The 16,068-nt window shown below is 40.3% G+C and overlaps 1 protein-coding gene across 2 annotated transcripts in view; it reads right to left on the reverse strand.

Annotated features, from left to right (window-relative positions):
- The window catches only part of helz (helicase with zinc finger), a 71,532-nt gene that overhangs the window by 52,270 nt on the left and 3,194 nt on the right, over window positions 1-16,068 (reverse strand). The window contains exons 2-11 of one of the 2 annotated variants that reach the window (XM_036000767.1): window positions 8,934-9,179; window positions 7,905-7,941; window positions 7,453-7,577; window positions 5,377-5,433; window positions 4,998-5,046; window positions 4,630-4,705; window positions 2,658-2,856; window positions 1,099-1,206; window positions 773-914; window positions 392-544 (exon numbers count right to left, since the gene is read on the reverse strand). In XM_036000767.1, the coding sequence (XP_035856660.1) occupies window positions 392-544; window positions 773-914; window positions 1,099-1,206; window positions 2,658-2,856; window positions 4,630-4,705; window positions 4,998-5,046; window positions 5,377-5,433; window positions 7,453-7,577; window positions 7,905-7,941; window positions 8,934-9,161 (1,174 nt within the window). In that variant the 5' untranslated portion in view covers window positions 9,162-9,179. Of the gene's footprint in view, window positions 1-391; window positions 548-772; window positions 915-1,098; window positions 1,207-2,657; window positions 2,857-4,629; window positions 4,706-4,997; window positions 5,047-5,376; window positions 5,434-7,452; window positions 7,578-7,904; window positions 7,942-8,933; window positions 9,180-16,068 lie in introns of both variants that reach the window. The other variant, XM_031289596.2, reaches the window with a different exon arrangement.

Raw genomic sequence — 16,068 nt, forward strand, 5'->3', positions numbered from 1 at the left:
AAAGGATAGACAGACGTTTATTGTTCCCAAAGGGGAAATTTGTTCCTACAAAGTGTGCGTTATGTCTGCATCCAGAACAAAACTACATTTACATACTTAAGGACAAGAGGGTGGTTAACAGCATTTATTATTGTAAGTGCTTATTTAACCAATTGTGATCTTCAAAAAGCAATTTCTTAAAATATTTAAAAACTAAAACCACTACAAATTGCGACATGCAAAAAAAGCATACTATCCAAAAATTACTGGAAAACAATCTACAACTTGACAATGATGTAAAACTGTGATCACAGTGCAATGGATTCCTCCTGTCGTGTCACTCCTTTATATTTTATATACGTTGACAAAACTTTTCGAAAACCTCTAGATGACCTTATTGCTTTTAGCATACCTTCGATAGAGGCAGCATCCACCATGATCCGCTGCATCAGCACAGGTTCTGACCCGAAGTCAAAAACAACGGTCTGTCGGAAGGTACCAAAGATTTCTGTGCTGAATCCCACTGCAACCTTGTAGAGACAGTGGTCCAGGCCATTGTCTGCTGCTACTGTCAGAACAACAAAGTTTTGTATAAACGCAATTATCTTGCAATCTATTGTAGACAAAACGAAAGAGATGGAATAACGCAGGTTGAAATATCCACTTGCCTGCAAAAGTGTAGAAACTTTTTAAATCAAAAACTGCAGACCAACGCAAGATAGGGCCAATACATAACTAAACCCCCAAAAACACACCTTGTCTGGGATCTGTAGCTAATCTTAACAATACACACCTCCTGTTTCCTCTGCTGGAGTCCACTCTTGGCAGCCTTTGGGGAGGGCTTGAAGCCGGTCCCCAGCTGACACACCTGTGATGAAGAAGTGTGGTCGGTGGGCATCATAGAGCAGCGCAATTCGGTACAGCTTTCTAGCCGGCTAGTCAAGGAGAAAGAGAATCAGAACATTCACATAATCAAAAGATGATCAGGACCAATTAGCACTGGCAGGTGTGCAGTGCAGAATATTGCCTTATTTTTCAGTGTCATACTGACAAATGATCTGGCTAGACAAAGACAATATTTGAGTATGTAGATGCTTTGTATTCAACATTTCATCCTACCTTGCACAAGAAGGAGAAGGTCCAGGAGTGGGAGGATTTTTTGGTGGTGACGGTAACAGAGAGGCTGGAGCTGGTTTCTACATTCACTCCTTCTAAATAGTCACTTAGCTAGGGAAAAAAACACACAGATGGTTAGACAGAATATATCACTGCAACTGTACTCCGAAATCTTTTGCAATAAGTAGTCTGTCAAAAAGGTGCAAATATATATGGGTTAATGCCTGACGAGGTGGCCATTATCAGGAATTAATGGACGGCGGCGAGGCCAGAACGGTTGCCTTTGTCAAAGTCAATTAATTACCTGGTAAGGGACAACTCTAAGGGCATGAACTCGCTTATACCATGGTAAATTGCAAAAAAAAATGTTTAAGACCATTCAGTTTTTTTAAACAATAACTGTTTTCCTGGTAACTTCTGAGGGTTTGACCAATACCTGGAACATTCATTATCATCCCATAAGGTTCTTATGCAATGCAAACATTGTTCACTGCTCCAGTAAATAGGATGGACCCTAGATACAACTTGCAACGCTTGGCAACAGGAAACATTCCTAGCCTGCTCAGCTCATAGAACTTTTTGGCTCGGATGCGAGCCAGAAAGCTAACGTTATGCTAGCAAGATTCAAAGTCAATAACATTATGTACGGTTGACAATCAGTGAGTATAATTGTGTAAATCAGTATGTTTACACAACAAGACAAGCTAGCTGTCCAGCCATGTCATTGTCCCCAAATCTTTAAAGACTTTTATGAACAAATGATATGCCATGTGTACTGTCAGCCGCAGCCTGAAGTAGCGAGTTGAAACAGTGAACGAGATGAGAGATGATCCCTGTGAAACAAAGTCAGTTCAGAGGGGCAGTGTAACTTACTTACAGCTTGTGCGTTAGCGCCATGCTGTGGTGTTCAGAGGACGAGGCACTGAAGGACTACACTCAGTGTTGGAAATAAGATATTTTGATTTTTCTTTCCATTTAACGTAGCACATTTATTTAGAACAGTAAACAGTCAGTTTCACTAGAACTCGTCACTAGGTGTCCTATATCCCTTTTTAATGGACATCCTGCAGCTAATCAGAATTGAGTTTTCACCAAGACCATGGTACAAGATAAAGTAAAAGCCTGGTGTTTTATTACTTGAAGTTATAAAATGATAATACGCAAACAAGTGAAAACAAGTGGGTGTATATCTATGTGTAACCTTCCTAATAGGAGAGCACATGACCAACAGAACTGGTAAATTTAAAAACTGAAACTCAGCTACGGTAGTCAGTTTGGTGTTTGGTGTGTGTGTTTGGTGTCTGTGTGTGTGTGTGTGTGTGTGTGTGTGTGTGTGTGTGTAAACAAAAGCTATTTGCTGGGTTGTACAAGGTTGTTGGTGCAGCCCCCACTAGAGTTACAAGGTGAGGGGGTTATGAAAGTTTGGAGAAGTTTTTAATAAAAATCACAGTACCATACAGACGTATTTGGGTTTGCCTTTCTAGGAAGTGAACCTTTGCCTTGGCATGGTATTTTGTCTGTTTTCTATCCATTGAGCCACTTTTGAGTTTGCAAGCACTCACCACTTTCTCTGGGGAGAGAGAATTCATCCACTTCTCTATCAGGGTCTCCATGTAGTTCTCAGTGAAGTGTTTGCTCTCCTGCTGCTGTTTGAGGCGGATGAGGCGTGACGCATAGCGCTTTTGCCACTCCATCAGCTCCTCCTGGGAGTGGGCTGACGTACACTGGGCCCCGTACCGACACAGACCCTGCTCCAAGTACCTATAGCAAAGACAAACTGTGTGCTGAACTGGTGCTCTCTCTCTCTCTATATATATATATATATATATATATATATATATAAATAAAAATGGAAATAGTTATTTACATTTTTAATAGTAACACATTTAAATTAGCATTTCTGTAGAGCATCTGTAAATGATCAATAAATTATAGTTTGTGCCAATATTAAGCATCTTTAAGTGTCAATTTTATGCCAAAACTGTATTCCTGTGTTTTTAATCCAAAACATTTTAACATGGCCAAAAATCCTTCAAAACAGCATTTGACACAATCATGAACTGAAAGCCCTAACTTTCCTAGGGCTGTACCAAATGGTTCGAAGCTTCAAAACTTTATTTATAACGCTGAAATTCAAATGCTACACAGCTTCTTTTTTTGCATGTCCAACCACTCATTCTGTTTAAACCCAGTATTTCTGCACAGTTGCAGATAAAGATGAGGCTAACATTTCCAATAACTCCAGAGCGTTGTGAAGTCCAAGAGTCAAACTTCAGTGAAAACATTCTCAACAAAAAACACAACAAAATTCTGTTTCAATCCATCCTGGTTGGCATTTAGCCTTTCAAAACAATTTTCACTGCAGCCAAAAAACAGTTTGCTTTCCCGCTTGCCGCACACAAAGGGAGGCACCTGTATTTTTTACGGGCAGTATAGCAGCAATCTAGTTTGGCTTACCAGATGTACAGTGCTGGGATAAGGCCTGACATCCGGCGCGTTCCCTTCCACTATCTATTTAGCAAGGGCGCCGTTGCTGCATCTGGGGCTTAGCGCCGTCTAGGACGGTTACGATTGGTTTAGAGAAATACAAACAAGCCAGAGCGGTTTTTTACCCTATCCCTGAAAAGATAAGCGGTTTAGCCAATACATACTCCAGCACTGATACAGCGTTGTGGAGATAGGTCAGGCCATGCGAAACTAGCAGCAATCTAACAGCACCATAAATTACATTCATTTAACCACAATAACAAAACATCTGTTTGGGCTCTAACTATTATAGTAAATTACGTTGTTACAAAAGAAAGAGCACATTGATTCAATAAAAAAAACGTATTCATTGAATATGATGAATCCATTTATTCAAATTGAGGATTTTGTTACAAGGATTTAATGTTGTTTTTTTTTTTTAGGGTGATGTCTAAAAAAAAAAAAAAAACTTTCAAAGAAAGTTTTCAAAAGTTTCAAAGAAACCTCATTTGAAAACCTCAATAAAACGCTTTAAATGTAAAAGAAATGACATTTGCTACAGCCCTAATGTTTGCAGTCAATAGCTGACTTGTGGATTTACAATATTTAATAAAAGGCAAATACAAGCTTGACACTGTCTGACCCACGCAACAGTAAATTCTGCTGGTGGTGCTGCTGCAGTAGGACATACTAGGGGCTGTGACAGAGAACTCAAACTCAAAATCAGGGAAAGCTCACAGGACTTGGTCTAAGGCTCAACAAATTAATTAGCATCCTTTCAAACAAATATCCAAGATGTATACTAATGTTTATAAAAGTAAAGAGAGAGAAATTTAAAGGTCATGGCAATTAAGTAACGTGAATCATACTTTTAAAGCCTTCAGTGTAACTGAATGACATCTACTACTTCCTGAAAGCTATATTGGTCAGTTTACTTTCAAATGCCTGTCTTTCACACAATATAGAACAGCAGACATGACATATTAATTTCCCTTAGCAATATTGTGGATAAGAGATACATTCTTCATGACTCACACCATGTGAATATTACCAACCAGCGTGTATTACCTTTTACAGAGGGTGTACTCCTCACTGCTGGTGACTCCTCGGGGAGGAGGCCGAAACTGCCAGCCATCTTGGACCTCTGTAAATATACACAGCCAAGTGGTCAATATCCCACTAAGCCAAAGCCTTCAAAAACATCCTAAAATGAGCTTCAGCTTGTAACTGGTTTAGAATGTGCTGCCAAGCTACCAAATAGCTACGATAAAGACATTCTAAACATGAATAATATCTACTGTACTTCAATACATGTGAAATTTTGGTAGCAAGCACATCACCATTTTTTTTTTTCCAAGTTAAGGGATGTACTGCTTTACAAGCTTTACAACCCTCTAACAAGTATTGACAACAACTCATGCTACAGATTTGCTCACCTTCCTCCTGGTCATCTGTGTACTCTGGTGCCATCTCCCTATTTATAGCCTGACAGAGACAAAGATCGGGCAGGGTGGGTGGAAATGGGGACAGAAAGATCATTACTATTATGTGAACTACTAACATAGCGATACAAGCAGTTGGACCTCTGGACTTATTACAGACAAATAAGTAATAAATCCACAACAGCTACAAGCTAGGCAGAGGAGCACAAATTAATTAAGTTAGTGTTGGAAATCAATCCATTAGTCATCTTTATGACTCTCGCTGCAAGCATTAAACCATCATCTATATAACCAGCAAGCATAAAAAGGTATGACCGAAGAGGAAAGAAAGCACAACAGTAAGGTGTGCAGCCCTGCAACCAGAAGTACTTACCTCTATTTCTGAGAAGAGCATTTTTAATCTGGTAAGGTCTTTTGTGACAATGCCATTCTGTAAAAGAAGGTAGAAAAGCATCTTCATTACACCAACAGACTGCAATCAGTGCCTTCAGTACATTTTTATGATAACTATAAAAAAAAAACAAAAAAAAAAAACACTGCTTTGGAATAAGCTGGCAGACGTTGCCTAGCATAATCATATGTATCATGTAATTTCCAAATATCTACAGGCAAGGCATTTAAATCCATTTTAAAAGCTGCACTATGCAAGTGTGAATATTTGCAGCTCCAATCAGCAAGGAATACAAGTGACAAAAACGTCTAACCTCATGCATTATCTAGATGATGTGCTTACAGTTTATACATTGCTCGTTCAATTTGTCACTTCTGTGGGTAGATTTCCTGCCCGTAACTATACCTGACACCAGACTCTATCGAAATATGGTGAATTTGCAGGGTCTCAGTGGTGATTAGTAAGGAATTCTCCATTGCAGATGTATTTTATGGTTCAAAACTGATACCTGCGATTTTTTCCTTAAAAGACCAAGGCTTTAATTAACAAAAGGTGTTAAAAATATAACAATAATAAAAATGTTAATTTGTCTTCTCATCCTTCTCTAGGGCAGATCTAGATGATAGATAAATCCTAGATAGATGATCAGATAAAGCATTCAAATATGTAGTAAATACAGTCCCAGCTGACTGGCTGTCCTGTTTCTGATTTTTACACTTAGGCATTTAAGCAACAAAAAGTCTTCAATAGGGCCTATTTTTCATTTACTACTGACCTTACTACAAATGAGAACCTGTGTCAGCTCTTACAGAACAGATCCCAGCAGAGCTTCTCTAGTCTGGTTTATAACTCCATTACAGGTACCTGATTTGAGTCACTTGATAGGTTTAAAACAAGCTAAAAAAAAATTCTAACACACTTGCATGACACGCCACAGGACAACTAAACTCCACACACACAGGGCCAAGATGTAGTGGCAAACAAAAGAAGAGTTTTCTGCATCTCTAGTGTTCCCTTTCTGATTGTCAAAAACTTTGTGTGCATGAGAAAGCCCACTTTTAGAGTGAAAACACTGAGAAATACGGTAAGTCAAACAAATCCAAGGAAGTACACTTAGTATAGGAGAAGTGTGAAAAGGTGGGTGTCAAAAAGAAGGGGGTGTAGTCAAAGGAGGAAAGATAAGCTGTGTCAGAATAATGTTTCTTTGTGACAGATATAGAGAGACCTGCCTTGCAAACAGGATTGTCCACACTTGCATAAAATGTTGGATGACCTTGGGACCAAGCTCAACCTTTGAATGTGTGTGAGAGAGAGAGAGAGAGAGAGAGAGAGAGAGAGAGAGAGAGAGAGAGAGAGAGAGAGAGAGAGAGAGAGAGAGAGAGAGTGTGTGTGTGTAGGCAGGAAGTGGTTGCAAACAGGAGAAGAGTGGAGCTGGGGGAGGCACCATGGCAGCAAAATGCATGTTGAAGTATGAAGACAGCGGTTGGGATTAGCAAAGAGAGGGAGAAGTCAGACAGGCGACAAAGTGGGCCCATAAAAAAGTGACGCTCTGTATGTCGGTTACATCCACAAAGTAGCACTGTTATAAGTAGGCCACTACAACTCACCTTGTCTTAGACATTTATTTTTCATGTGGCTCTTTTTCAATTCAGAAGTAAGCCTTGTAGAACATCATTCCAACATTAGTTAGGAACCTTTTAACAATACTAATTTACTCCACTGTGGTACATAGTTTAGATGATCCTGAAAAATGTTTTTAATCCGTTTTTCATGGGCCATATGTTTCTTCTATGTGTAGCATACTTTGCAAAACCACCATGACTATCTTAATCATCAAGCACACTGTATCTAATATTACGGTAGCATCTCAGATCACTTTGAAAGTCAGTTATGTTCATTATCATTCAGTATTTAAACCCCTCCCATGTCCTGAAAATGTCCATAGAGGAAATTATAACCTCTACAGGCACAGTAATTAAGCTTTAATATGCACTTTGGCATTACATTCTAATTACAGTCAATATGTAGGCTGACATATACATTGTCCAATAATCATACCATTGGCTCTCCATACAAGGCTTTAGAGAGGATGTTGGCCACCTCCTGCAGGCTGCCATCCATAAGCATTGAGCGCAAGCTGGCCTGTAGCGAACCGTCTCCCCTGGCAATCTCTTCTGCCAGGACTAGGACAGGATGAGGAATACACAGGGAACATGTAGGGAGAGAATTAATTCAGTACATTCAGTTAGGGTTTCGTCCAATATATGTAATTCGTTTTTTCAAGCCTACAAACATTGTAGATTTGAAGCAATGCCAATAACCCAATAGACAGTAAATAAGTAGGATTCTGCAAAGAATTGAGGCCAAATTTGACATCTCGTCTGCTACACTGAGGCAATGGCATGTTAGAACTTAGGCTAACTTCTACACACTTTGTCTGCCACTCGGTAGAAAAAAACGACTACTGTATACAGTATCAGCAGATGGTTCCAATTTGAAATGCTACTCACCATGTTTGCAGTCTTCATCTGCTTCATCATAGTTTTTCTGTTGGCAGAAGGAAGTTAAAGTTAAAAAGTGGTAACCATAACAAGTGGGAATACTTTGTGTTGGAGGGTCAGAGCTTCAAATTCACATTAGCTCCAAGAATGGCTATCTTTGCCTCACAGCGGAGTCCCTCACACTATCATTATAGACTTAAGTAGTTTCCATAATCTTAGGGCTTAAGTTACTGGTGTAATTTTAGTGCTCTGGGAAGATAACATAACAGTACCATGGAGGAAGAAAGTAGGGTTTATTGTTCTCATTTCTAGCATTCTCTTTATGATAATTTACCAAGTGATTAGAAGTACAACAATGAATTTAAAGCAAAATGATCAGCCTACGTCATTTTAGTATAATGAATTTATTTAAGAATAGGAGAGAATTATATTGTATTTGGTAATAGGACCTTTCAGAGATCTGTCTCAAAGTTAAGATTTTTAAAGATTCTCAAAGAAGGATATCCCTCCCCCTCCTGCCATAACTAAGGTTGACTGGTATGATATAAAATGAAAAAAAATGTGTGGGCCACAAAGCAACAGGGGAGGAGGGAAAGAGTGGTCATCTAAGACTATAGGTTGTTTGCTGGCTAGGGCAGCAACAATTTAGAGCTGCAAAGATTAATCGATTAGTTGAAAACTATTAAATTAATCGCCAACTATTTTTAGTTTTTAAGTGATTAATCAGTTTGATTCATTCATTTATGAAAAAAAATCAAAATTCTCTGATTTCAGCTTTTTAAATGTGAATATTTTCTAGTTTCTTCACTCATCTATGACAGTAAACATAATATCTTTGAGTTGTGGACAAAACAGGACATTTGAGGACGTCATCTTGGGCTTTGGGAAATAGTGACCGACCATTTTCACCAATTTCTGAGAATTTATATACCAAAAAACATATTGATACATCAAGAAAATAATCAACAGATTAATCGACAATAAAAATAATCCTTAGTTGCAGCCCTACAACAATGCTTAGACAGCCACTGTCCTCACCAGCTGCAAGAAGGCAGCAATTCGGTAGAGCAGGGCACGGCTGCGGAGGAGTCCGGCAGCAGCGACAAGGGATGAAGGGCTCGGTGGGACTGGAGCACCGGAGGGTGGGGCTTGGGGTGCAAGGACCACCAGGGCGTCCGTGCTATGGCTGACTGCCGCCTCGTACTCCTGCTTGGCTAACGATCTGCTGGCTTCTTCACATGACTTCTCCGCTCTCCTGTCCGCCATGACTCAGGGACAAAACTTCTGAAATCCGAAAAAGACAACAAAGACATAGTATGAACATCTTTTCTGAGGCAGGGTTGGGCAATAAGAGACCAGAAACTGCCACCCCGATTAAAGTGACAAAACTTGGCTATAGCTGATGTTAGGGCTGAACGATTTTTGAAAATAATCTAATTGCGATTTTTTTCCCAAATATTGCGATTTCGATTTGATTATTTTTTTAAGCTCTTTGTCTTCTGTATTATTCAACAAAGACAAACAATAAATCATTTTATAGTATGAACACACAATTACACACTAGACAGTTAAACAAGTAAAAATATAGTATATATATACACACACACACACACACACACACCAGTGTAATTTTTTACAGTGCACAGAGAAGAGCTGCCTCCAGCCCCTCCCCCTCGTGAAGTTGCGTGCTGCCATGTGCACTTGTTCAGAGAGGCTATCGTTGCGTTAGCTAGTTGCTGGTGTTCTTGCCGTGGGATTAACTGTACTAATAAAACCGTTGAAACACCGCGGCCACGCTGCTGTGAAAGCTCCCCGAACGTCATTTATCAGAGTCTGGTTGTTACCCCTCTCAGTGGCAGCTCCTCCACTCCATATCTTTATAATGGAGCTAACCGCTAACCGGAGCTAACCGCTAATCAGAGCTAGTTGCCAACCGAGCCTTGAGTTCTGTGTGCCTGTATCCATTAACTGCACGTATGGACTCGAACCACAATAAAACCCTTCATTTTATTAAAATGGCTGTAAAAGTTTTAAACTACAACTCAGAGTTGTTTGAATGACAGAAATCAGCTCAAGGTACAGTGTAGCGTTAGCATGCTAGTTGATGCTTTCTCTGCGGAGTGCAGACTGATTTGCTCTCGCGAGTCATGTGACCAAATCGCAGCCTTTGCGATTAGGAAATCGCGTTTTAACATATCGCGATATTATCGCAAATGCAATTAATCGTTCAGCCCTAGCTGATGTGCTGGGTGAAGGAGGTGTGATTGTCATGTCTACAAAGTTGCAGTATTGCACTGGATTAGAAACCCTTTAAATAATTGTTTTAATAAACGGAAAACCACAATGTACATCCATTCCTAGACAATGCTTACTCTGATATAGAGCTGCTTTGTGTACATCAACATTTGACAGCTGCTCCACAGTTTAAATGCTGACATTGGTTGAAAACTAAAAACATTTTCTTTGTACTTTCATTTGTACTGAAAATGAAGCAAGGTTTTTCAAACTCCCTGCAACAGTTCAAGACTGACATTCCTCTCACCAGGGATTGTACACAAAACTCTAGGAATCTTCTTTTTTCCACAGGAACTGAAATAACACAACCGTCATCCTAGGCACTGAAAAATTGTGAACGTGATAAATTAATCTAAATTAATCTAACTGGCTGTGTGTATCCAGACTTTTTGTTTCTTGTTAGCTAAAGCATTCTCACTGGCTGTAGGTTAGGTTCTAGTCAAGAGTGGACATGCAAATAGATCAGACCATTATACTGACTATTTGTAAGTACATACCAGGTTATACAATCTGAGAAAATAAAACCTACAATACACCCACACACAACTATTGGTGAAACTCGAATTTCTATTTGTTTGCTTCACTTTCCAACTTAAACTTGACATGTAATGACCAAGTTTCTGCCATCATTTTTGCATCTCAATAAAACTGAATTGTGAAATACATTGTGTATTTTTGAGAACTTCAATGACTGTATAAAATAATGTAACATTAATGCCTTAGGTTTGATTGTTTTTCACATCTCATAGCACAAGAACACTCAGTACAAAACCTTCAATAAATGCTTTACGGTGCAATTTACAGAAAATTAACTTATAATAACTTATAATATCCACATTTTTTCCCAGCAAATAGACAGTGAAATGTTAAGAGAAGGGGAGATCAGAGAAACACAGACAGAGAGAGAGAGAGAGAGAGAGAGAGAGAGAGAGAGAGAGAGAGAGAGAGAGAGAGAGAGAGAGAGAGAGAGCTCCTCTCTATTTCTCTTGGGAGTGGTGGTTCACTTACTGACACTTTTAAACATCATAAATGTGTACAGCTGACAGCCTAATCCCATTCATCCACTCCAGAAAATAACTCAAACAGATTACAGATGGACAAAGGGTCAATCTTATATGGAATATGTCAGGGCCACAGAGGTAGAACAATAGCCTACATATTTCCATCCTTGAAAGTAGGGATGCAACAATTATAGATTTTGTTGGTACGATTATAGTCTGCAAAAAAATGTATTATGCATTAATTAATTTCACTGCTAATGTATGAAATCACATAAACACTCAATGTACAAACTAGATTTTAATGTGTCATGTATTGCTGCCTTTGGAAACAGAAATAACTAACAGTTTTGAATGTTTTGAGAATTATTATATGATCAATCATCCAACATGGCATCATGACTTCGCGTAAACATTATCTGTACACATTTTGAGCTATTCGTGTGTACGTTTATGCTGTATACAGCAAACGGCAGTCTGCAACGTCACAGCGTAAACATACACGCCACTTTCTAAAGCCACGTGGCGGGTTATCGTGAGGCTACGTGTTATCACAAAGGCTACGGTTGGGTTTAGGAAACGTCACACGCGGGTTGGGTTTAGAAAAAGAAGAACCGGTTGGGTTTAGGAAACAAGAACTGGGTTGGGTTTAGGAAAAGAACAAACGTGGGAAGTATCACACGCAGGACGCGAAGGAAACGTCACACGCGGGACACGATCCCCGCTCTCCTGGGTGAAAGTCCTGTTTGATCCATCCTCCACCCCGACCAACCTCCCTACGTGGATTTTCGCCCTTTCATACTACTCGCTACGGCGTCAATTCACACACAATCGCAAGGTAATGTAAGTCAAACGGCGTTGATAAACACGCTAAAAAGTATGCGTCTTGATAACACGCCAATAATGGCATACGAATTGGCGTGTCATACATATGGCACTTCATGAGATCAGTCTAAATCATCAACCTTTTTATTTAAATTCATCTGAAAAGATTAGAGACTAGAGATGAATCAGTCACACCATAAACAAAGAAGAAGTTGGCCCTTTTTGGGCTAGAAGCGGCCCTGCAAGCTGGTGTGTCTAAAGTTGAAGGAGCTGCTAGACAAGATGCACCTGTCACAGGGAGATGCGCAGCATGTTGCCAAGGAATAAATGCGATGGAGAGATCTCTTTGCAGCCTTATGTCCCACAGGGGATGAAGAAGAGAAAGTAAGTAACGTTTAGTGTTAACGTCAGTGACATGTTTGAGCTGTAACGTAACGTTATCATCAGTGCACTGACTGTAAATGCAAACGTCGGCTCCTGACTCGTTAGCTGTTAACTGTAACGTTACCGTTAACATTAAACAGGCTAACGTTAGCTAACTGGTGATGTTAATAAGCTAACAAACACTTAAAAACGTTAATAATAAAGTCACTAGCAAGCTTACCAACTTGGGTTGAATTCCCCGTTGCAGCTGCAGCTGTTGTGAGGTCAGGGGCTGGCTTTATGTTTTCCTGGAGTTTGCTAACTTTATGTAATGTTAAAAAAATTGCAGCAGTAAGTTATCCCAGCACGGGACGCCGTTGTACATCACTCTGACAGTCAATACTCGCGGTGACCGGCCCCGGCGTCCGATGTGCCGTGTGTGTGCGCAAACGCGAACGTTTATGTCGTCAAGGAGGTTTAATAAGAACTGCACACACTGCTACACATAACTTGCAGTCAGTTAACACTCGGTGTAGCGGAGCCTTTACGATTAATTAACCTTGAAGTTTCAAAGCGCAGTTAATAGGGAAATCGGTTAATCGCTGCATCCTTTCCTGAAAGGGCAAGAAATTACTTAGACTCCACATGCAATACACATCAAAATTGAATATTTTGTGTTATATACAGTACATGTGTGATTTTGGTATTTAGAAGTTTTAATGTCAAACATAAACCTAATTTCCATTCAAAATGCCACCACTCACTTTGGTGTGAACGCCTCCCAAGACATTATAACGAAAGTCACTACATGAATCAGGCGGAACCAAGTCAGATCTGCCTCAAATATAATTTGATAACACTTTTTCTGAGACCATTTAAGAACAAGATGAGCAGAAGCTGCCACACAAACAATGACTCTCAACCTGACCAGTTGCTAACTAAAATCTTAATTTGAAAAAGGGATTTTTCTCCCTGCTGCACTCTTACTTATTACATGCGACTCTCTGAGACATATTGTAAGACGTCAAAACAAGAACATATCTTATTGAGCTCTGAGAAACGGCCCTTATTTTTTACATTAACGGAATGGTGTTTTGTGGATGGAGGGGATGCCTGCTCACCGAGTCATGTCCTCATGTGGTTGATCTGTGTCATTAAGTCAACAGAAAGAGAGGATGAGGCTCTAAGAGTGGCTCCTACATACCTTATATTCTGGGCCTCTGCTCACACAGTGTACATTCAAATACATTTGCAACTAGCTGGGAAAGCAGTGATCACATGAGAAGCCTAAAGCATTATGTGAGACATTTTTTTTATCATCTCAAGCTCCAAAGCAATAATAGTGGAGTCAACTGTCTGGCATCATGTGACTGCTTAGACTAAGGGTATTAACATAATTGATAATGCAGAATGTGAAGCTTTTATTGAGACTAGACAGTATGACATGCTGGACAGTATGCAGAAGGCAATGGGCGTGTGGTGCCATAAAGCCAACGGTCAACACCAACTATTACCTCTTTTACACCATGTTCAACCCCGACCAGGGTTATCTGACCTGTGTTTAACGCTTCTTTTGTTAATTCAAACCAAGCCAGTCAACACAGGTTGATCCCTGGTCATGACAATTCACATATGACCTGGATCAGAAAGGGGATGTGTCCCCCTTTATTTATTTATTTTTAAATACCGAGTTCAAAGGCCTGCCCCTGACACACCAAGGAGATCGGCGTCCGTCCAAGTTGGTGCGGTGTGTCACACACCGTTGCTACTAGTCGGCCCTTGTTTCGGACGATTTAACATTAGCATCAAAGCTGTCGGTGAGAGGAATTCATTTGATTGGCTATTCAGTTTAAGCAAATTTTTGCAAGACAAAGAAAAGTGAGGAAAGCAAGCAAATGACTGAAGTCAACAGGGCACAGGCAGAAGGCTCTTCTCATTTTTCATCTTCATCTTATCTGATTATTCCAATACACAGAGCTGTCAAAACTGGCCAAAAATGACTTTTGAATAGCCTACAAATCTAGACGCACCCTAGCGGCAGCAAATGTAATTTGCAGCCAGAGGGTCTAGCAACTCTCCGTTGGCTTGCGAGCTGGAAAAGCCAAACTCCAGCCGGGCCAATCACATCGTGTATAGAGTCGGTGGGCGAGCTTAACATAAGGACGGCAGAGTTACGAATGTTTCGCGCAAATTCCCTGCTGCTTCAAAACAAAGACGATGGCTGCTGCTGCTGGCGAACAGCGGTCTGGAGACTTGGAGTTCAGCTTTTCTTTGAGAAAAGAACGGAACTGAAGTCACTCTTAAAAAAGGAAGATGTGTTCAGAGTTTTGCCGACCGGATACATTCTTTGTTACTCTGCTTGGTTGTAGCGCTATCCTATTGCGTGCAGAGGGAATTTGAAAGACAACTGTTTATCCTGCCCCTCGGATTGAGCCCTGCCAATTGGTGAGTTCCCAGACCCAACATCTTGATGTGGGTCTGGCTTGTCAGGCTAACTTTTGAATGTTCCTTCTGAAAAAACACAGAGGTTCTAACTATTAAATTATCTATTTTAAGGGATGCATCGCTGCGTCGGCTGGACATTGGAATCGGCCGACCCTTCCCTTACTGCATTATATTCCACTCGGGCTTCGTCACCACTAGTTCTTTGCCGTGCTTGGTATGTCAGGGCCTTGGGATAACCAATAGTTGATGCAAGATAACTATCATAGCAGTATACTGTACAATGCCCACCTCAAGTCTCTGTGGCCCCAGCAACATGTATTTAATGCCTAGCTAAGAAACAAGAAGCAGCTGGACTACAGCATGATAATCTAAACCTCAGTCTGAGATTACAAGACCTTCACGCCAACCAGCACAGACCTGGATAGAATGGTACACCATGACCTGTTGGGGAACACCAGGGAAACAAAAGCTCAACCTTGGCCAATAACTTAGTAACTTTTGGTCCAATTTCAACCTTACTCGTTTCACCATTGCAGCTTATCTCAGGCTGGCAGAAAAACACCTTTTATCAAAGCAGCATTATAGTTATTATGTGCAAAGATGGCTGGCAAAACAAACGTGTGGTTGCTAATTAAAATTCCACAACAATTTGCTGATGCTGATTTCCATCCTGGCCCTCACCACAGCCTGGAATTCAGCTTTTGATTATGACTGGCTCAAAGGGAACAGTGAATGTGTGCCCTGTGGCTCAGTAATTTGGGGTTCATTTGTAACAGCTAGTCCTTGAAAGTGAGACAGCAGACAGCTACTGTATGTTAAAGCTGCATTAGCAGTATCACGAAATCATCAAGTAACAGATAATGTCACATCCTGGTAAAAAAAAAAAAATGGCATTTCATAAAAAACATTGATTGGGCATTTCATGTGCCCTAACTGACTATGCGAGAAGAGGGAAAAACTGATTAGACCTGCCATGTTGGCGTAATTTTGCAATAAAGAGCATATTAACACTGCAGTACGATAGTTACTTCTTGAATATCCGGCAACAGGCAACTATGCTTGTAGCAGCTGCTCAAGCACAACTGGCAATGCCTGACCGGCCAGTTCTTGTCTCTGAGGACCATAACATACAGACAACTTCTCTAGCTAATGTACAGTACATGTTGGGTGCACACATGACATGACCAGGGTTGGGTATCGTTTGGGTTTTTTCCGATATCGGTGCTAAATCGATACTTTTAAAACGG

This window comes from Sander lucioperca, chromosome 4 (assembly GCF_008315115.2).
Source record: "Sander lucioperca isolate FBNREF2018 chromosome 4, SLUC_FBN_1.2, whole genome shotgun sequence".
In the NCBI taxonomy this organism is placed as follows: domain Eukaryota; kingdom Metazoa; phylum Chordata; class Actinopteri; order Perciformes; family Percidae; genus Sander; species Sander lucioperca.